We start from the raw sequence: 22856 nt of genomic DNA, 5'->3' as shown, positions 1-22856 counted from the left end.
AAAAATGGTTAAAACTAAAATTAGGCCCTTGAAGACAGAAACAGGGGAATATATTACAGGGAACAAAGAAATGGCAGAAGAATTGAATTGGTACTTCAGATCTGTGTTCACTGGGGAAGACACAAGCGATTTCTCCCTGAGGTAACAGTGGCTGAAGGAACTGAACTGAAGGGAATTTATATTTGCCAGGAATTGGTATTGGAGAGACTGTTAGGTCTGAAGGCTGATAAGTCCCCGGGGCTTGATGGTCTACATCCCAGGGTACTGAAGGAGGTGGCTCGAGAAATCGTGGATGCGTTGGTGATTATTTTCCAGAGTTCGATAGATTCAGGATCAGTTCATACAGATTGGAGGGTGGCTAATGTTGTACCACTTTTTAAGAAAGGTGGGAGAGAGAAAACAGGAAATCATAGACCAGTTAGTCTGACCTCAGTGGTGGGAAAGATGCTGGAGTCTATTATAAAGGATGAAATTATGAAACATCTGGATAGTAGTAACAGGATAGGTCAGAGTCAGCATGGATTTATGAACGGAATTTTTTGAGGATGTGACTCTGAAGATGGATGAGAGAGATCCAGTAGATGTAGTGTACCTGGACTTTCAGAAAGCTTTTGATAAAGTACCAAATAGGAGGTTAGTGAGCAAAATTAGGGTGCATGTATTGGGGGCAAAGTACTAACTTGGACTGAAAGTTGGTTGGCTGACAGGAAACAAAGAGCAGTTATAAAAGGCTTCATTTCAGAATGGCAGGCTGTGACCAGTGGGGTACCGCAGGGATCAGTGCTGGGACTGCAGCTTTTTACAATATATATTAAATGATATAGAAGATGGTACTAGTAATAACATTAGCAAATTTGCTGATGACACTAAGCTGGGTGGCAGGGTGAAGTGTGAGGAGGATGTTAGGGAGATTACAGGGTGACCTGGACAGGTTAGGTGAGTGGACAGATGCATTTTAATGTATAGTTGGTTATCCACTTTGGTGGCAAGATCAGGAAGGGAGATTACTACCTAAATGGAATCAATTTAGGTAAAGGGGCAGTACAGAGAGATCTGGGTGTTCCAGTCAATGAAGGTAAGGATGCAGGTACAGCAGGTAGTGAAGAAGGCTAATAGCATGCTGGCCTTCATAACAAGAGGGATTGAATACAGAAGCGAAGAGGTTCTTGTGCAGCTGTACAAGGTCCTGGTGAGACCACACCTGGAGTATTGTGTGCAGTTCTGGTCTCCAAATTTGAGGACATTCTGGCTATTGAGGGAGTGCAGCGTAGGTTCACGAGGTCAATTCCTGGAATGGCGGGACTACCTTATGCTGAAAGATTGGAGCGACTGGGCTTGTATACTCTTCAGCTTAGAAGACTGAGAGAGGATCTGATTGAGACATATAAGATTATTAAAGGATTGGACACTCTGGAGGCAGGAAATATGTTTCCGCTGACGGGTGAATGCCGAACCAGAGGACACAGCTTAAAAATACTGGGTAGACCATTTAGGACAGAGATGAGGAGAAATTTCTTCACTCAGAGTGGTGGCTGTGTGGAATGCTCTGCCCCAGAGGGCAGTGGAGGCCCAGTCTCTGGACTCATTTAAGAAAGAGTTGGATAGAGCTCTCAAGGATAGTGGAATCAAGGGTTATGGAGATAAGGCAGGAACAGGATACTGATTAAGGATGATCAGCCATGATCATATTGAATGGTGGTGCAGGCTCGAAGGGCAGAATGGCCTACTCCTGCACCTATTGTCTATTGTCAAATGTCCTTTCTGTAACCGTACTACTGTCCTTGACTAACAGTGCCACACCATTCCCTCTTTTACCATTTTTCTCTGTTCTCATGGAAACATCTGAATCCGGGAAAATGCAATAAGCATTTCTGTCCCTTTTCTACCCATGTCTCCAAAATGGCCACAACATCGAAATCCCAGTTACCAACCCGTGCTGCAAGTTCACCCAGCTTATTCTGGATGCTCCTGGCATTGAAGTAGACACACTTCAAACCAACTTCTTGCCTGCTGGTGCCTTCTTGTGACCTTGAAGCCTTAGATCTGACTTCATTACTCTCATCCTCCCGCATACTCAAATTACAACTTTGGTTCCCATCTCCCTGTTGAATTCGTTTAAACACACCCAAAGAGCACGAGCAAATTTGCCCCCCACCCAGGATATTGGTACCCCTCTGGTTCAGGCGAAGACAATCCTGTTCATAGAGGTCAGACCTACTCCTGGAACACCCCCAAAAACCCTCCCTCCTTCACCACTCTTATAGCCACATGTTAAACTCCTCTCTCTCCCTATTCCTCACTGTGTTAATACGTGGCATGGGCAACAAACCAGAGATAACAACTCTGTTTTTTCCAACTCTAAGCTTCCACCCTAGCTCCCTGAATTTCTGCTTTAAATCCCCAACTCTCTTCCTACCTATGTCATTGGTGCCTATGTTGGACCACAACTTGGGGCTGCTCCACCCCCCCCTCAAGGATTCCAAAAACATGATCAGAGATATCACGAACCCTGGCACCTGGGAGGCAACACACCAACCATTCTCTTGTTCTCACAGAACCTCCTAACTATAGAGTCCCCAATGAAGAAATGCTCTGCTCCTCTTCCCCCTTCCCTTCTGAGAAACACGGACAGACTCTGTGCAAGAGACCTGTGCCCCATTGCTTACCCCGGTTAAGTCGTCCCTCCCAACAGTATCCAAAACTGTATACTTGCTGTTGAGGGAAATGGCCACAGAGGATCCCTGCACTGCCTGCTGGTTTCCTTTCCATCCCCTGAAAGTAACCTATCTACCTTCTTCTTTTACCCGAGGTGAGACTACCTCTCTGTAACTCCTCTCAGTAACCCCCTCCGCCTCCCGAATGATCCAAAATTCATCCAGCTCCAGCCCGAGTACCCTAATGTGGTTTTCAAGGAGCTAGAATTGGGTGCACTTCCCACAGATGCAGTCAGCAGGGACACTACTGGTGACCCCTACCTTCCACATTCTGCAGGAGGAACATTCAACTGCCCTAACCCCATTCCTACTATTCTAAATTCTCAACGAGGCTACTGAAAAACTAAAAAAAAAATCACAAAGAAACCAGTTACCTTACAATCTGCTGCACAGGTGGAGACACTACCCGAGCAGTGTTTTGAGTAAAGTAACCATCCAAATATAAAGCCTCACTTACCCAGTAGTTTTGTGTCTGCTTCCACTCAGTGTACACTCTGCCTATACATGAGGTAAATCTTTGTAGCTTTTAAAATTCTACATTTCTCTGGTCCTCGCTGTCGCTCCTCCCACTCCAATTGCCGCCGAACAAAAGTGAAGAACGCTAAACTTCTGGAGTAAGCTTTTATATCTTTAATAATTTTACCTGCCCATCGGGCCTCTGATCCTCGCTGTCAAATTTCCCACTCCAACTGCCTCCAAGAAAAAGTGATATCAATTTGCTGGTGGTTAGTACAGGGTCCTTGAGGTTCATCAGTAGTCATTTAAGTGTATTGGTAGGTTTGTGGGCTACCATGATGCCAAGAGATCGGAGTGTCATCACAAAACGGAACAAATTAGAGGAAACCTACAATCTCATCAACAATTTCCTTACTGACATAAGTTTCACCGAAGAGGAAGAGAACAACAACAGACTTCTCTTCCTAGATGTCAAAGTGGAACAAACAGTCAATTGAGAACTGCAGCATCTACAGGAAAGCAATACACATAGACCAGACTCTCAACTATAAGAGCAATCATCCCAACTCCCACAAACAGAGCTGCATCAGGACATTATTTAAATGGGCCACAACATACTACAGCAGCCAGGAACTACGAGCAGCAGAAGAAAAATACCTGTACAGTGTATTCAAGAACAATGGGTACCCGATAAACACAGTCTGCTGATTCTTATGCAACAAACCCAAACAAGTAGACACAACACGCCCGGGACTCTAGCCACATTACCATACATCAAAAACATCTTGGAGATGACTACCAGACTACTCTGACTTCCTAGCATCACGGTAGCCCACAAACATACCATCACACTGAAACACCTACTAATGAACCTAAAGGACCCTGTACCAACAGCCAGCAAATCGAACGCCAGACACAAAATACCCCACAAGGACTGCCACAAACACTACATCGAATAGACTGGCAGAAAACTAGCCACCAGGATACATGAGCACCAACTAGCTACCAAAAGACATGACCAGCTATCACTCGTGCCCTTACACACAGTCGAAGAAGGACAACACATCCATCCTAGGACAGGCTAAGCAGAGAAACACATGGGAATTCTTAGAAGCCTGGCATTTAAACCAGAACTCTATCAGTAAACATATCGATTTGGACCCCATTTGCCAACTTCTGAGAAAACGAACTGGAAAGGATATCATCCACCTTAACAGACCAAGACACACAAATAAAAAGCAGGACAGAACACAAGCGCTTCACCGGAGGCTCACAGATAATGTTACCTCGTGTGGTGACAAAACGTCTGAGTACAAACCTACCAGCTCAGCGAGTAAACTCACAACCAGGATATTCAGTGTCCAGGGTTACTGGAATTTAAGTAAACTGAAGTCAAAAATGAATGCTTTTGTCAGGATATTAAACATCAAGAATGACACAAAAAGCTGATTATAAAAATACTTCAAATCTTGTAATGCCATCGAATGGGAATGAATAAAAATAATTTCTGGCTTTGGTTACATATAAGGTGTATAAATAGGATCCTGGCTTACTCATAGCCCTATACAAATGTTTGTCCTTTAATCTGAAAAAGCATTGTGGAGCAGAAGAACACCATCACTTTAGAATACTTTTGATAGATAGGCAGGAGGCTGGAAGAGCACAGCAAGCCAGGCAGCGTCAGGAGGTGGTGAAGTTGATGTTTCGGGTGTAACCCTTCTTCACAATATTTTTAAACAATATTAGGTTTTTCTGTCAGCTTAAATATCACTTCTGATTTTAATGGCTAGCTACAATGCAAGGCTTATATTCAGAGAATTTTTCCACACATCATACTTCAATGGTCACAAAATATTTGTATACAAGACAAAATTACCCTGTGACACATCTTTCAATATAAGTGATAAACAGTTATCGTGCTTTATAAACCCAAAACAATTCTGTCAGCTGAAGCACTGAGCATTTCCCAATCAAACAAAAATAAACCAGTTAAATTATCACTCATCATTTATAATCTCTAACTGAAGTCAATCATACCTGGATCATGTAGAGTTGTGCAATACGATACTCCTCAACACTCATGGGAAGAGGGATGTGGTATTCCTTGATAAGCATCTTGCTTTTAGCAAAGTCTTTCCACAACTTAAAAATAATCCAAGGACTGTGAGCAAAATCTCAGAGTGTGAGATTCATAAATATAGCTGAAAAGAGGAAGAAGAAATAGCAGCATGTTAAACATATCAAGTAAATATTTATAATGTTCTTAACTCAATGTGTCCACCCACCTTCATTATCTTTGCAATTTATTGGCTAGAGTTCTCAAAGCAGGGTCTTAATGCCCACCCTTTTCACTCCATTTGTCGAAAACCTGGCACTCATCTCTGATTTAATGCAACTAATCACTGCTTTTTGTATAAAAGCCACTGCTGAAAATAAACAGCGCTTGGCTTTCATTGCTTCCATTTCATTTCTCTCAACATTTTCCACCCTGCAAAAAATGTGTTTCAACAAGGCATTCTATCTAAGGTACATACATCTTTTGTGTTCATTGGTTCTTCTGAAGTCTAAAAGCGCAATTGTGCAAATAGCAGGCAGATAGATCATTATTGACTCGGCTTTAGTTGGAAGCTGTCAGTTTCAAGAGAAAATATTTTATTATAGCACTAAAAACGTATCATAGACAGAAAAAGTACTTTGGCTTCATGATGGCAAAGCATCTCTATCCTGTTAGATTTCAACAAAAATAAAAACAACCCATGTTACAAAATGAAAACACGTACAACCTAAAAGATAACTGCTAAAATTAAATCATCCAAATGATCTAAAATTCAAATATTTTGATTGAATTTGTAATAAATTCAGATGTTACAAAATGGACTGCACTTAACTTCTGCTGTGGTTGTAAAAAACATCTATACCCCTTTGGCTACAGTAAAGCTTTATCAGTTTGTCCACTCTATTTCATGTCCCTGTTAGCAGGGCAAGTAAAAAGTGACTTTGGGTGATTCGTCCAGGGCTATTTACTTCTTGTTGAGTCATGAAACCCCTAGCTTCTGCTCAGAAAGTGCACAAAGTCTAGTTTTTTAATGTTTATAATTGAAGCTTATTTTTGAGATAGATCTCTGCTGTTACAATTTCGAGAATTATATCTAGATTTCACCACTGATTTAAGGATAATACTAAACACACATCACTCCCTTTACATTCAACAATAAAAGCATACTTTTTAAGCTCTAAGTCCATTGAATAATGGCTAAAATTTCCTCGGGGTTGCACTTACTTGGTTTTAAGTCTCAGCATCTTACAACAACAGAAAATTCTCTGAACAAATACCTTTAGTTTCAAATATTGCATAGTTACAACTTAGCTGCAGAAATTAATGATAGCATAGTTAGGAAATTTATGTAACTTACATAATCATTCAATGGATGTTGCAAAATCAGAATTTGTGAAAATCACATTTTCTCTCATTTTCAACATGTCAAGTGGAGAATATAGTTAAATGGTTTACAACCAAGGAGATATGACATTTCACAGGATTTCTGGACTTAGACTATTGAGATTCTTTTAAATGTTAGAGCTTCTGAGAAAGTTGATAAATCAGGCCGAAAAGGATTCATTCTTGCATGACCTGTTTGCAAAGCAACAATTGTGGTCAGGCAGTAAACCACTCACAATTACAAACACTTGCTAATAAAATTGAGGTCCTTCTAAAGTTCAATATTACTGAACCATATGAAATGAAACACTCATCAGCTGCCCTTATAATTCCAGGTGCTAGAGATAGCGCGTTTGGAAGGGACAAAGGACTTTTGACAGTTTGCTGCTGTGCATCGTGGAGGCATAGTTGAATAGTGAAGATGGTGGAAGGGGTGCCAATCAAGCAGGATATTTCGTCCTGGATGGTGTCAAGTTTTCTGAGTATTGTTGGAGCTAGCCTTATGCAGATATTATGTCAGACTCTGACTTGTGACTTATAGGTGGACAGATTTTGAGGAGTCAGAAAGTAAGTTACTTGCTGCAGAATTCACCATCTGTGGGCTGCTCTTGTGGCTACAGAATTTATATGACAAGTCCAGTTTAGCTTCCAGAGTGCAGGGGCACCAGTTTCATAAACAGCAGGAAAGAGAGTGGGGTCAAAAGCTTCATTAACAACAGTGAGAGAGAGGGGAGCGAGCGGCTTCTCAAACAGTGAGAGAGAGGGGGGGTGAGCAGCTTCTCGAACAGAGAAATAGAGAGAGAGAGAGGGGGGGGTGAGCGGCTTCTCAAACAGTGAGGAGGGGGTGAGCAGCTTCTCGATCAGTGAGAGAGAGGGGGGGTGAGTAGCTTCTCAAACAGTGAGGAGGGGGTGAGCAGCTTCTCGATCAGTGAGAGAGAGGGGGGTGAGTAGCTTCTCAAACAGTGAGGGGGGGTGAGCAGTTTCTCAAACAGTGAGGGGGGGGTGAACAGTTTCTCAAAGAGAGAGAGAGAGAGGGGGGTGAGCAGCTTCTCGATCAGTGAGAGAGGGGGGGGTAAACATCTTGTCAAACAGTGAGAGAGAGGGAGGTGACTAGCTTCTCAAACAGTGAGAGAGAGGGGGTGTGCATCTTCTCGAACAGAGAGAGAGAGGGGGGTGAGCAGCTTCTCAAACAGTGAGGGGGGGATGAGCAGCTTCTCGAACAGACAGAGGGGGTGAGCATCTTCTCAAACAGTGAGCGGGGGGGTGAGCATCTTCGCAAACAGTGAGGGGGGGGGGTGAGCGCCTTCTCAAACAGAGAGAGAGAGGGGGGGGTGAGCATCTTCTCAAACAGTGAGAGAGAATATGGGAACAACAGCTTCATAAAAAGTGGACCAGCATGAGGAGGAGATAAAAACTGGTAGTACAGTGCCTCTTCAATCGGTTTCTACCTGTCAGAGCCAAAGTGCCTCTTTTGGTTGGCCAAGTAGTTTAAATTAGAGGACATTACTGCAGCTGAAGAGTACTGTTAAGAAATTCACTTTTAACATGTTGAACATCCTAACTAAATTGAAATGGTTGATCGGGCAATGTGTTGCAGCTGTCTTTTGTGGGAGCTAGCTAATGAACGAATATATTAAAAAATACTCAATAACCTTTCAGAAATTCTGATGAAAGGTCATTGACCTGAAATATTAACTCTGTTTCTTTCACTACAACATTTTCTATTTTTGAATGAAAAACCAAGTGGGACATGTAATCCTGGGTCTGAACAGTTGACTAACTGAAGATACAATTTAAACCAAGTAATAGGTGACACATATTTGAAATACCTGAATCCAAAAATCAATGCAATTCATTTTTTTTTTGAAGAGTTTCATTTCAAGATGTCATCAGACTGTAAATCGCATCTTCCAAACTGATGCATAAATAAACAACATTTCTGCATCATGCCATTTTTAAAATCAATTTAATTTAATCTCTCTTGCTTTTCCTTTAGATTTTTCTTCTCTCAGCTGCATTTATACTCATGCTTAAATTGCTATGCTTCTTAAACTTCCTTGGTTCTCATGCAATATTGTCAAACTGATTCATTAACTTGGTTGTTTTCTCCACACATTCTGTCTGACCTGTTATGTATGACTCGCAATATGTTTTTATAATTTTATAATGGTTTTTAATAGTTTTTCAGATGTGCAGAGACAGCAAAAGGAAATGATTTGGATTTTTATCATCATTTCTTTCCTATATCTATATTCACCATAGCTCATCTCATTAGCTGATCATGAATTATGCATCACTTTCTAAAACTTTAAACTGCAACTAAAGAATATCCTGTATTATTCTAATCTCTTACATACTTCAAGAACTTCATCATCAGTGTCATCTGTGACGGGTTTCACAATCAGCTCCTGTCTGTTCACCTTCAATAAAGGTTCATCACTTTCATAGATTAAACTAAAACTTTAGAACAATTTGAAGGGCGTAATTCAAAATAATAAAGGCAATTGAATCAGTACAGGCTGATTTCCTGCATCAAAAACAAAAGCAAAACAGAAACTCAATAACAGTTCAAAAACGATAAAACCAACAGAATATAATTCTAGTAACAAGGCCCACACAATAATTGGACACTGAAGGAGCTTGATATGCCCAATGGTCTTCCAATGCCCTTGAATACAAAGCTAAGTCAAATTGCACCCATGGTAACTCACACCAAAGTCATTGACACTAATCCCAGAAGACAAGATGCACTTGTCTGGTTAGGATTTGGGCTTCTATTATAAAATAAATCATTCACATGTCCTTTTCAAGACAGATCACAAGATCAGTTCAGTCGGTAATTTTCTAGCATTAACGTTGGACAGTGTACAGTCATGGTATTTATTTTAATAAACCTTCAACATAATTCGTATTGAATTTTCACAACAAGAATGAAACTCATCTCCTGCATTTGGTCATAGATATAACAACTTCTGCCCAACATTTGTTTGGTTGCTGTTTTGGCATTACCCAAAGTCGGAGATTTGTTACAAAATAATTTCAGTCATTTCTAAATGCAGAATATCTGAGTAATTACATGAGCCATGTGGCTCATCAGTATTCTTTAAAAATGTGTCATACAGCCGAATCTGACTTTTCTGCTCACTCGAAGTACACTTTTCAACATCTATTTTGTTTAATTTCACTCTACTCGTTCTCCATTTACTTTCATATCCCTATTTCACATGTAATAAATTTCATTTTAAAAGCAAATATGGGCTATGTTTCAACAATCACTTGTGACAGAGAATTCCACATTCTAGCCATGATTTAAGGAAATAACATTTTTCTAACATTTCTTCTGTACCTTCATGTTCAGTTTAAGATTAATGTCCATTCCTTACCATTCCATCTACCAATGCAAAAGCACACTACTTTATACAGCTGTTCTTCAGATTTGAATTTCACTGCAAGGCTAGAATTTATTGTCCATCCCTAACTGCCTCTAAGCTGAATGGTCTGCTATGCTATGGTAACTATGAATTAACTAAGTTTTAATGGATCTGGAATTACATGTGGGCCAGATCAGGCAAGGGTAGGTGATTTTCTCTCTTCTAAGACATTTAGATTTTATTTTGGCAATTCAACAGTTTCACAATCACTCTTCCTGAGGCTAGCCTTTTAATTCCTTTTTATGAACGAATTCAAATTTTAATTTCCCTAGCTACCATGGTGAAAATTGAACTGTCTCATGGTCGTTAGTCCAAATCTCTGGATTAAGGAAAACTCCCTGGTCTCAGAGGACCATAAATCTTCTCTTTCATTAATGATAGATGACTGATGGTAGTTTAACCTAAGGGTCATTATGCCTCAGACAATGGGGAAAAGTTGAGAAGGTGGGATATTCATGGCAAACTCACACAGTAATTGAATTGAACCCATGCTGTGGTGTTACTTTACATTGCAAACTAGTTGTCCTGTAAACTAAGATAAGCAAGCACAAGGTTATCTGGATTTTTAGTTCAGTGACACAACTACTGCGCTTTTTCCTCCTTAATTTAGATTATCATTCTTCATAATCTTGTACACTCAAATAAACATTCATTGATCGGGCTATTCAGGTTGAGTTACTTGCCTCTAGATAATGGTATTTCAGGGACCAGTTTATGATTCAGTTGTCACATGGGCTATGATATAGGAGGCCATGAAATGCATTAGTCATCACTATGACTAATGCTTTAACTTCCACTTTCTCTCCAAAGAAAGTTCAAAGGCTTTTGCACAAAAAAAATCAATAAACTTTGATTCAGGGAAATGGCAAGAGAGTGGCATTAGGAACTCTGCTGTTGTCAGGAGCTGAAGTGGACATAAAGGGCTGAATGTCCTTGTCTTTGCTACAGATACTCAAAGACAATGTGAACAAAGACTGTGAACGTTCTCAGCTCTAATGAAAACAAATCTGCATTTGGTTTTAACTTAATTCTTTAAGGATGGTAATGTCCTGATGGTACTGACTTCATTTTGCTTTCACGCAACCATGATAAGTTTAAACAAAGTGTTTGCAACTTTGGCGTCAATGCTAGATAGTTGGGCTACTCCTTGGGGTCGCACTAAAGATAATACGCTAGTCACAGCATCCAGTTAGCCTTTTGGCTGATTATTTTCCTGTCCTCTACAATGTAGCTTCTCCAAGTGATGAGGGGCAGGAAAAGTGCTGCCAGACCTCTGCCAACATTATTTAATAGTCAGCCACATGGACAAATCGATCAAAGTCATTCACTCTCTCAGTTAATTGTTTTGTCTTCTCGATAATTCATAGTAACAACCGTAGATATTCGTAACTTGTATTTTTCCAGTCTTTCCAGTTGTGTCACATTGCCTCGAACTGACATGTATTTTGGAAAATCATGGGAGTTTCCCTGAGAATTGCTAGAAGTGTTGCAATCTGGTAGGACAGTCTGACCCTGAACACTGAAAGGAAAATTGTTATGCATCACATGCATGTAAACTTGCCAAAGTAAAAGTATGGGCAGATTATGCACTCAGCTTATATTTGTTTCACATGGTTAATCAAAATTTCCTTTCAAACATACCATTTAAAATGTTTTAACTAAAGGAATACATTCACAATAAAATGCATTTACTCATCTTCAAACATGAATATTAAACTTCTATTCCTTGAAGTTCTATTATCCAGAGGCAATTAACTCAACCAGAATCCAAGTCAGCCGACACAAAATTTAAATCCCTTCTGTAGTAGGAATTAATTTTACAGAAACAAGGCAGTGGACAATAGTCCATTGTGTTGAGAGAGGCATTGAACTAATACCTATATAATCAGGCATGGTACTACATTGAACTGTAGAGTTTCAGTTCAAAACAGATCAAGGTAACATGCTTATACACTAAAGCTTCTGCAAAAAGGCAAAAGTGAGGACTGCGGATGTTGGAGATTAGAGTCAAGAGTGTGGTGCTGGAAAAACACAGATCAGGCAGCAGAGAAAAATTATCAGGGAATTCCTGATGAAGGGCTTTTACCCGAAATGTCAATTTTCCTGCTCCTCGCATGCTGCCTGAACTGCTGTGCTTATCCAGTACCATGCTCTCTCCTGCAAAAAAGCTTCAAGCCCCGACATTCAACTCTCAAATAAGAACCTCTGTCCAGCTCTTGATCACATAACCTAATCTGATCCTCGCACAGTACTGAGGCAGCTGCATCATCAGAATTGAAGCTATATAAGTGTGCTATATAAATGCTAGCTACCAGTTGTTGGAACTGGCATGGTAATCGAGTGGTTTTCTGCATCTTTAAAACCACTTAGCAGCAGCATCCAAAATTCACAGCAACCACAATAGGTAATTTATTTTTTTGTTAGACAAGATTGAATGTGACAACCAGACTTCTGTATTTAAGCACAATCCTACAGTGGGAGAAATTATTTCAGCCCCTTTTCCACTTTGTTGGTCACAAGCTATTTCTCTTCTCATTCCAATGGTTAATCTTTACTCAAATGTTTGTTATGAGAACTGTCAAGTGCAACAACAATAACATGCAGAACATTGAATAAAATAGAATAGACTCCCTGCAGTGAGGCAATTGGCCATTTGGCTCAACAAATCCACAGCAACCCTCCAAAGAGTAACCCACCTACACATCCCTGAACACTATGGGCAATTTAAGATGGCCAATTCGTCTAACCTGCACATCTTTGGATTGTGGGAGGAAACCGGAACACCTGAAGGAAACCCACACAGACACACTGAGAATGTGCAAACTCCACACAGACAGTGGCCTGAGGCTGGAATTGAACCCAGGTCCTTGGCGCTGTGAGGCACCAGCGTTAACTACTGAGCCACCATGCCGGCCCATTGTGATTCATTCTGTCGCCAGTGAACATTGGTGAAGCCAGACAGCTGCTGCATCCTTGGAGAAAATTCACTCCGTGCTTACCAGAGAAGGTCAATTCAATGCTGATAAGAATTGCAAAGGCGTTTACTAATTTTAGTCTGTATCACTTGAATGGTTAAGCTTCATTTTGAATAACATGCAGAATTTACAAAAGAAATCTTGATCTACAAAAACAAATTAACATATTTGGCAGATTTCAGAAAAAGCCAGTGATCATGACATTATTTGGATGTCCTCAGATAAAAGTAAGGAACATTAAATTTGCCAGGACTTCAGTGTAAGGATTCTTTTGTTCACCTGGTAACCGGAACCCTGGACTGATAATCCAGAAAATGAAGCTTGAATACTACCACAGCATTTGATGATTTGATTTTTTAAAGTTATTTTTGAAAGAACACTAAACCTCTTAACAGCACTTTGTGCTACATTTCTTTAGAACTCTGATTCACAGATTCATACAGTGTAGAAAAGCCCTTTGACCCATCGAGTCTGCACCAACATAACTATCACTAAAAATGCGCTAATCCCAATTTCTGAACTTGTCCCATATCCCCAAATGTTATGATATTAAAAGTACTCATCCAACTAGGTTTTAGAGGTAGCAAGGTTTCCAGCTTCCACCACCTTCCCTGTTTGTGCATTCCAGATTCCAAACAGTGAAAAAGCCTCCTTTCTCCAAATCCCCTCTCTGAATGTCCAGCCCCTTATCCTAACACTATGTCCTCTCGTGATTGACCCCTCAACCAAGGGGAACAGCTGCTCTCTATTCAAGCTATCCATACCTCTCATAATTTTATACACCTCAATCATGTTCCCCCCTCAGTCTTCCCTGCTCTATAGAAAACGTTCCAAGCTTATTTAGTCTCTCCTTATAGCTCAATTCCTCCATCTCAGGCAACATCCTGGTGAACCTCCTCTGTATCTATCCACTCTCGTGCTATCATATCCTTCCTGCAGTGAGGCGACAAGAACTGTACACAGTACCCCAGCTGTGGCCTGGCCAACGCTTTGTACAACTCCAACATTACCTCCTTGCTCTTATACTCTATGCCACGACTGATGAAAGCAAATGTCCCATATACCACCTTAATTATCTTATTCACATGCTTGCGGTTTCAGGGATCTGTGAATAACTACCCCAAGATCTCTGTGCTTCTCTAAGCTACCCAGTGTCCTACCATTCCTCATCTTGTTTCTTCTTCCAAACTGCATCACCTCAGACTTATCAGCATTAAATCCCATCTGCCACTGATCTGCCCATCACACCAACCCGTCTATATCTTCCTGTAACCTACAACCATCTTCTTCGCTATTAACCATTCTACCAAGCTTGGTGCCCTCTGCAAATTTGCTAAACATTCTGCCCAAATTTTCATCTCCATCATTTATGTATATAAAAAACAATAAGGGTCCCAATACTAATCCTTGTGGTACACTGCTGGACACCAGTCTTCAGTCACTCAAACAATCTTCTACCACGACCCTTTATGCCCTATTACTAAACCGGTTTCTGATCTATCTTGCCAAATTTCCCTCAATTCCGTGTGCTTTAACCTTCCCAATCAGTCTCCCATGAGTGACCTTGTCAAAGGTTTTGCTAAATTCCATACAGACTACATCAACTGAACTCCTCTCATCCACACACTTAATCATACTTTCAAAAGATTCTTAAAAAATTTGTTAGACACGACCTCGCTCTGACAAACGCCATTCTGATGATCCCTAATTAACCCATGCATTTCCAAGTGAATATTAATTTTGCTCCTTCAGAATTTTTTCCCAACAGTTTCCCTATCATTGACATGAGACTCACTGGTCTGTAATTTCCTAGTTTATCTCGACCATCCTTATTAAAAAATAGAATCACATTAGTTATTCTCCAGTCCTCTGGCACTTCTCCCACTGTCATGCCATCTCGTTCCTCCCCCACTCCCTCCCCCCCACCAGTCGAAGCAAAGCACTCAGAGACATTGTGTGGTTTTACCTCCATCTTTATTTCAGGCCCTGAAGGGAGAGAGAACGATCGCCCATGTGCACAGGGACATGAGTTCTTGGCCTTCTCTGGAAGAGCAGTTGCTCAATGAATTATATAGTCATTTTACAGGGAGGAGCATCCAGATAAGGCAACATACATATTAGTTGGGTGACCATACATACAAGTATCAATAGCAGAGACCAAGCCCTTTACAATGAATGTTCTTAACCTTGTTAACTGGATTCATACAATGGATACTTCCCCCTTGTTAGCTGACCTTGCATACTGAATGCTTCCAATATTGTGAAATGGCTCTACATAATGACTGTTTTTCCACCTTGTTAACCCATCTCCCTTGCCTCCAGCACCCCATTGTTAACTGTAAGTTCTTAACTGATCTGAGTCATGCTCAGTGGAACCTCTTGTTTCACAAAACTCAGAACTTAACTCTTTCCCTGCCTGCTCATACCGGATACACATTCTCACTCAGGAAGGAATTAAAACTTAGTTGATTGAAAATGTGCAGGGTAAGTGTGCCACTTTCTCTGGATGTCTACATAATGTAGAATAGACAAATTATTTAACTTGAACAGAACAGAATGACAGCAGAAATTAATGAAGACAAACCAGAGCTGAGTAGTGGCCCCACTCATACCAACAAACCAATTTGTGGTATAGGCTTCTGCAAAAAGCAATAAAGAAACATCAATTGCTTTTACAGAAATACTAACTGGTATTTCGAGACAATATAGAGATCTCACTTAAGATGGACACAAAAACAGTCAAGCTTCTGACACCCAATCACTGCTCAGAAACTACGTTGTTAAGTACTGGCTGAGCTCTGATACTGCCCTGGCCTTAACAATCTGACAATATTAAAAGCAGCTCCCTATCGGAAATGACTAAATTTACTAGATGTTCTGAGAAAGGCTCACTGGAACCAAAACGTTAACTCTAATTTCTCTCCACAGATGCTGCCAGACCTGCTGAGCTTTTCCAACAATTTCTGTTTTTGTTTGTGATTTACGAGATGATAAAGATGCCAGTAGAACTATATACTGTCAAGTGTCAGAGGCCTAAGAAAGAACAGATTTTATTAAAGAACAGAAATTCTAGAGGTATTCATAAAATATGATTTATGGAAAGAATGGGTATGAGACTGGAAAGAAATCTGGAAGAAGAAAGAGATTTTGTTCGATAGAGTGAAAGCAGCTACTTCAGATGTGTGGAACCTACAGCAACTCATATTCTGAATATTCTTTAACAAGTTGTGCCTTGAGGTGAGAAACATTTTGATGTGCTGTGATGAATTTCAATCAAAAAAATGAGTCAAATCCCTTTGCTACTGGTCAGCATCAATTAGGAATCAACACTTTCCAAACACATCCATGGTACTTTTACAGCTACCTTCAGTAGATTTTGGCACTTGTGATATTTAATGGAATATTTTATTAAGGAGGCCAATAAAGCGGACTGCAAATAAAGATCCAACTTAATAAAAGATCAGCCAACATGAAAAATGATAAATCTAAATAAAACCACTCATTTTCATTTTTAGATCCAAACCTGACCCATAAATATTGCAGAGTACTTTTTATAACCTATTTCCTGATTGTTCATATATTAAATTTTAAAGACTATGAACAAGGGGAGGCCGCCGCTCAGTTCTTCCAGCCTGCTCCACCATTCAATAAGATTGTGGTTGATCTAATTTTAACCTCAGCTTTACAGTCATCCCCTTGGTAATCAAGAATCTAGTTTTCTTTTATTCATTTGAGGGACATGGCCATCATTGGCTGGGCCCAACATTTACTGCCCGTCCCTAGTTGCCCCTTGGAAAGGTGGGAGTGAGCTGCTTTCTTGAACTGCTGCAGTCCATGTGCTGTGGTAGAACCACAATGTCCTTAGGGAGGAAATTCCAGGATTTTGACCGAGTGACACTGAAGGAACAGCGATATAGTTGCAAGTCGAAGTGATGCCATGTATCTGCTAACCTTGTCCTTCTAGACAGAAGTGATTGTGGGTTTGGAAGTGCTGAGCAGTTTTAGTGAATCTGCTGCATCTTTCAGATAATACCCACTGCTGTTACTGTGCAGTGGTGGGGGAAGTGGATGTGGTGCCAATCAAGTTTTATCCTGGATGCTGTAAAGCTTCTTGAGTGCTGGAGCTGCACCCATCCAGGTAATTGGGGAGTATTCCATCACCATCCTGACTTGTGCCTTGAAGTTGGTAGACAGGCTTTGGGGAGTCAGGTGAGTTACTCACCACAGTACTCCTAGCTTCTGACTAGCTCTTGTAACCAGTGTTTACATGATGAGTCCAGTTAAGTTTCTATTCAGTGGGTAACCCCCCCAGGATTCAGTGATGGTAACACCACTGAATGTCAAAGGGCTGTGGTTAGATTGTCTTTTATTGGAAATGGTCATTGTCTGGCACTTGTGTAGCCTGCAAGTTATTTACCACCTACCAGCCCAAGCCTGCATAATGCCCAGATTTTGTTGCATGAGAACATGGACTGCTTCAGCATCTGAGGAGTTGTTAATGGTGCTGAACATTGTGCAATTATCAGCAAACATCCCAATTTCTGACTTAATTATGCAGGAAAGGTCATTGATGAAGCAGGTGAAGATGGTTGGGCTGTTTCGTGCCAGTTAGCTAATTCTCTATCCGTGTCAACATTCTACCTCAAACACCTTGAGCTCTTATGACTTAATCTTTTGAGAGACACCTTTTTGAATGCTTTCTGGAAATCCAAACACAACATATATATATTGGCTCCTCACTGTCCACTCTGGTTGAGACTTCCTCGAAAAACAAATAAATTAGTCAAGACACAATTTCCCTTTCATGAAGCCATGCTGGCCCTGCTTGATTAGATTAGAATTTTCCAAATGTGCTGCTATTACTTCCTCAATAATTGATTCCAACATTTTTCCAACAATCAATCTTAGCCTAATTGACATTGTTCAGCTCCAAAAATAAGCATGGCCATTTTTCAAGGCTGCGCATCAAGCATGTTTGGCTCAGGCTTTGTACTGTGAATGGGCATTAATAGCCTGATGATGAATATATACTGAAGCACTATTCCTTCACATTAATACAGCCTGAGGCTTTCCATGATGTGCTTCTATGTATTTTCCACTTTAGCAAGTTCACTTTTACATGGAATCTCTGCTTAAATGAAACCAGTATTCTGTCCCTTTTGTTTACTGTGGATAAATAAACAGTCATGTGCGAAACAAAGAAGTGAAAAATAAGGCAATGGTAAATCTATTTAAATCACTGGTCAAATTGGAGGGTGAGCACTGTCCCAGATTTGGGTGCTTTCCTTCAGGAAGGCTGTCAGAAATATGAAGAAGTTGCAAAAGCAGTTCACAAGGATGAAAATGAGAGGAAGGGGTTGTGGTTAAGAGTGGACATTCATGGAACTGGGAACCTGTTCATTACAACAATAAGAATATTAATTTGTATGAAAGGTTTTCATAAGTTAAATTGGGAAAAGCAATTTTCACTGGTGGCTAAGTTAGTAATTGCTGAGCATTAAAACTGTGCAAACTGATTGATGACATTCCTTCAGCCACAAAAATGACCTTAAGATTTACCCTTTATTCTTTGATAACAGCATTAGAGACCAAAGGTGAAGCACATCTATTTGGAAATTGGAATGTTTTTAACCCACAATGTTTGACACATTAAACAGAACATCAACATAACATTAGTTTTCATAAAATCTACCTTTTGATATTTTCAATGGTTGTGAATCTGATTCAATCTTTTGATTCATATTCTGCAGATAACTTTAGAAATGGTTTGTCTTTCAATACATCTTTCATTAGTTTCATGAGTTCCTGACTCATGTATGCAATTCCCTGATCAATAAAGGCCAGCATGCCATACGCCTTCTTTACCACCCTATCTACTTGCTTGGCCACTTTCTGAGAGCTATGGACTTGAACCCCAAAATCCCTCTGCACATCAATGCTGTTCAGGGTCCTGCCATGAACTGCATACTTTTCCTTAACATTTGATCGCCTAAAGTGTAGCACCTCACACTTATCGAGATTAAACTTCATCTTCAATTTCTCCATTCATACCTGCAAGTGATCTATACCACGCTGTATGCTTTGACAAGCTTCTACATTGTCCACTACTCTACCAATCTTTGTATCATCTGCAAACTTACTAACCCACCCATCTACATTTTCATCCAAATCATTTATATTTATATTATATATATATATATATATATATATATATATATATCACAAACAGTAGAGATCCCAGTATGGATCTCTGCAGAACACTACTAGTCACAGACCTCCAGCCTGTAAAACAACCTTCCCGCAGTGCCTTCTGCCTTCTACGGGAAAGTCAATTCTGAATCCATGTAGCCAAGTCACCGTGAATTCGAATTAAGCCATTCTGCTCATCAAGTTTGCTCCACCATTCGATCATGGCTGATATATTTCTCAATCCCATTACCTGAGATCCCCTTACAAATCAATAAATTATCTATCTCAGTCTTAAAGATACTCAGTGATTTCGCCTTAAGAGTCTTCTGTGACAGGTTCCACAGATTCACCAGAAATTCCACCCCATCTCAGTTCTAAAGTTTGTCACTTTACACTGAGGTTGTGCACTCAGACCCTAGTCCCTACTACAAGTGGAAACATTTTCTACATGTCCACTCTATCCAGGTTGCTCAGTATACTGTAAGTTTAAATCAGATCCACCCCTCATCTTTCTAAACTCCATCAAGTACAAATCCAGAATGCTCAACAGCCCCTCAAATGTCAAACCCTTTCATCCCGAATCATTCTTGTAAACCTGCTCTGGACCCAACCTCTCTCCTCGGCCAATCCATTTTTCTTTAGAAACAGGGTGGCATGGTGGCTCAGTGGTTAGCACTGCTGCCTCACAGCGCCAGGGACCGGGTCAATTCCAGCCTCAGGGAATTCCCGCGTATCTATGTGGGTTTCCTCCCACAATCCAAAGATGTGCAAGTTAGGGTGAATTGGCCATGCTATATTGCCCACAGTGTTCAGAGATGTGTAGGTTAGATGTATTAGTCAGGGGTAAATGTAGAGTTTTAGGGTAGGGGAATGGTCTGGGTGGGTTACTCTTCAGAGGGCGTGGATTTATTGGGCCAAATGGCCTGCTTCCACACTGTAGGGATTTTATGATTCTATGAAAACTTACTCACAACATTCCAAATGAGGTCTGACCAAAGCCTTATACAGCCTCAGTAGTATATTCCAGCTTTTAAATCTAGACCTCTCAAAACAAATGCCATCATTACATTTGCTTCCTAATTGCTAACGGAATGTTAACCGTATGATAATTCCTGAACGAGCACTTCAAAGTCTATTTGTGCTTGAGATTACCAAAACCTTTCCCAGTTTAGAAAATAATCTACACTTGCATTCTTCTGACCAAAGTGCAAAACCTCACACTTTCCCATATTGTGTTCAATCTGCCACTTCTTTGCCTACTCACCTAACCTGTTCAAGTCTTTCTGCAGTTTCCCTGCTTCCTCACTACTACCTGTCCCTCAAATCAATTTTTGTGTCACCTGCAAGCTTAGCAACAAGTCCCTCAGTTCCTTCTTCCAGATTGCGAATGTATAACATGAATAGTTGTGGTCCCAACATGGACCTCTGCAAAACTCCACCAATCACCAGCTGCCAACCTTTATTCATACTCCCTGCCTTCTGACAGTCAGCCAATCCTCCATCCATACCAGTACCTTGCCCCGAACACCATGACCTTTAAATTTACTTAGCAGCTTCCTTTGCACCACCTTATCAAAGGCCTTCTAGAAATCCAAATAGATCATGTCCACTGTCTCTCCTTTATTCAACTTGCTTGTTACTTCCCCAAAGAATTCCAACATATGTCAGACACTTCATCTCCTTGATGAAGCTGTTCTGACTCAGCCCTGTTTTACCACGCACTTCCAAGTATTCTGCAATCTCACTCTTAATAATGGACTTTAAAATCTTATCAATGACTGAGGTCAGGCTATCCTATAAGTTCCTGTCTTGTGTCTTCCTCTCTTCTTAAAAAGGGATGTGACATTAGCCATTTTACAATCCTCTGGGACCCTCCCTGATTCCAGTGATTCCTGAAAGATCACCACCATGCCTCAAAAATCTTCTCAGCTATTTCGGTTTAGTACCCTATGATGTAGTCCATCTGGTCCAGGGTTATTTCCTCACCTTCAGACTTTTTAAGCTTCTCCTTAGTCTAGGCCACTATGCTCACCTCTGCCCCCTGACTCTCGAAGTTCTACCATGCTGTTGGTCTCTCCTACCCTGAAGACTGATGCAAAGTACCTATTCAGTTCCTCCACCGTTTCTTTATTTCATATTACCACTTCTCCAGCCTCACTTTCTGGCAGTCCAATGCCCACTCTTGTCTCTCTTACTGTTTAGATATCTAAAAGAATTTTGCAATCTTCTTTTATATTACTAGCTAGCTTATACTCATATTTCATCTCCAACCTTACTGCTTTTTAGTTGTCCTCTGCTGATTTTTAGAGGCCTCCCAATTCTCTGGCTTCCCACTAATCTCCATCACATTGTATTCTTTGTCTTTTGCTTTTAAGCTGTCCCTGACTTCCACTGTCAGCTATGGTTGCCTCACCTTCCCTTTGGATGTTACTTCATTCTTGGGATGAATTTCTGCTGTGCCTCCCAAATTACCCTCAGAAACTCCTGCCATTGCTGCTCCACCATCTTCCCTTTCATGTCTTTGCTACCTTTATGGAAGCATATTACTGTTACATCAGATTCCAGCAAACTGCAGGATGAATTCTGTCACATCATAGAATCACTGCCTTAAACTTAAGCTTCCTAACCAAGGCTACCTTATTACATATCACCAAATCCACAACTGCATGTTCCCTGGTGGGCTCTACACAAGATGCTCCAAAAAAACCATCGCATAGACAACCCACAAATTCCATTTCTTGGGATCCACCATGAATCTGCTTTTCCAGTCCAGCTGAATATTAAAGATCCCCCATGATTATTCTAATAGTGACTTCTTACATAAAAATACATTCATGTAGAACTCTGAGCTCAAAAACTGCATGAATTTATGTAAAACTCTGTTATCTCACTTTTTAGATTAGAATCAATCACAGGGGGCTAACACCTTTAACATATTGTCTAGCTATCACCATTGTTAACAGCTAATCCGAGAATGCAATTTTAAAAAAAAGGTTTTGTGATTTACACATGAAAGAAGTGTATTCACTCTATTCTAACAGATGAAAGGCTTAACAGACAATCAATTTTTCAATGTATAATTTCAGTTACATCACACTGCAAATTTTTGCTATAAATTATGTGTTACGATCAAGCCCTCCACTATCACCTGATGAAGGAGCATCACTCCAAAAGCTAGTGTGCTTCCAATTAAACCTGTTGGACTATCACCTGGTGTTGTGTGATTTTTAACTCTCTGCATCGAGCCTGTCAAGTCACGAAAGAATCTTGTACATTTCAATAAGGTCACCTCTCAAAGCCAGTGTTTCTCTCATTTCAATAAGATATAAGTAAAAAGATATCGAGCAATTGGTGATACATACCCAGCCTCCAATCAATGTATAATCTCCCTCTGATACATACAATCATGCAGAGGAGTAAATGCATCAGAATGCACAGCAGATTGTACAGATGCAAAATATCTCCCCCAGGCTCCAAATACATCCTCCAATATTCTTAATGTGACAAAACACCCTGAGTGCCTGACTTGAGGAGTTAGTAGATTAAAAATGTGCTGCTGGAAAAGCGCAGCAGGTCATTCCTGAAGAAGGGCTTATGCCCGAAACGTCCATTCTCCTGTTCCTTTGATGCTGCCTGACCTGTTGCGCTTTTC

General features: G+C 40.5%; 1 protein-coding gene across 8 annotated transcripts in view; it reads right to left on the bottom strand.

The window, feature by feature from the left end:
* The window catches only part of pitpnm2 (phosphatidylinositol transfer protein, membrane-associated 2), a 474817-nt gene that overhangs the window by 223350 nt on the left and 228611 nt on the right, over nucleotides 1-22856 (bottom strand). For all 8 annotated transcript variants that reach the window (XM_072587642.1, XM_072587647.1, XM_072587648.1 and 5 more), the window contains one exon: nucleotides 5208-5371. In XM_072587642.1, coding sequence (XP_072443743.1) covers nucleotides 5208-5285 — 78 coding nt within the window. In that variant the 5' untranslated portion in view covers nucleotides 5286-5371. The remainder of the gene's footprint in view (nucleotides 1-5207; nucleotides 5372-22856) is intronic.

The sequence above is a fragment of the Chiloscyllium punctatum genome, chromosome 17, assembly GCF_047496795.1.
Source record: "Chiloscyllium punctatum isolate Juve2018m chromosome 17, sChiPun1.3, whole genome shotgun sequence".
Taxonomy (NCBI): domain Eukaryota; kingdom Metazoa; phylum Chordata; class Chondrichthyes; order Orectolobiformes; family Hemiscylliidae; genus Chiloscyllium; species Chiloscyllium punctatum.
This window is presented reverse-complemented; position numbering and strand designations above follow the sequence as displayed.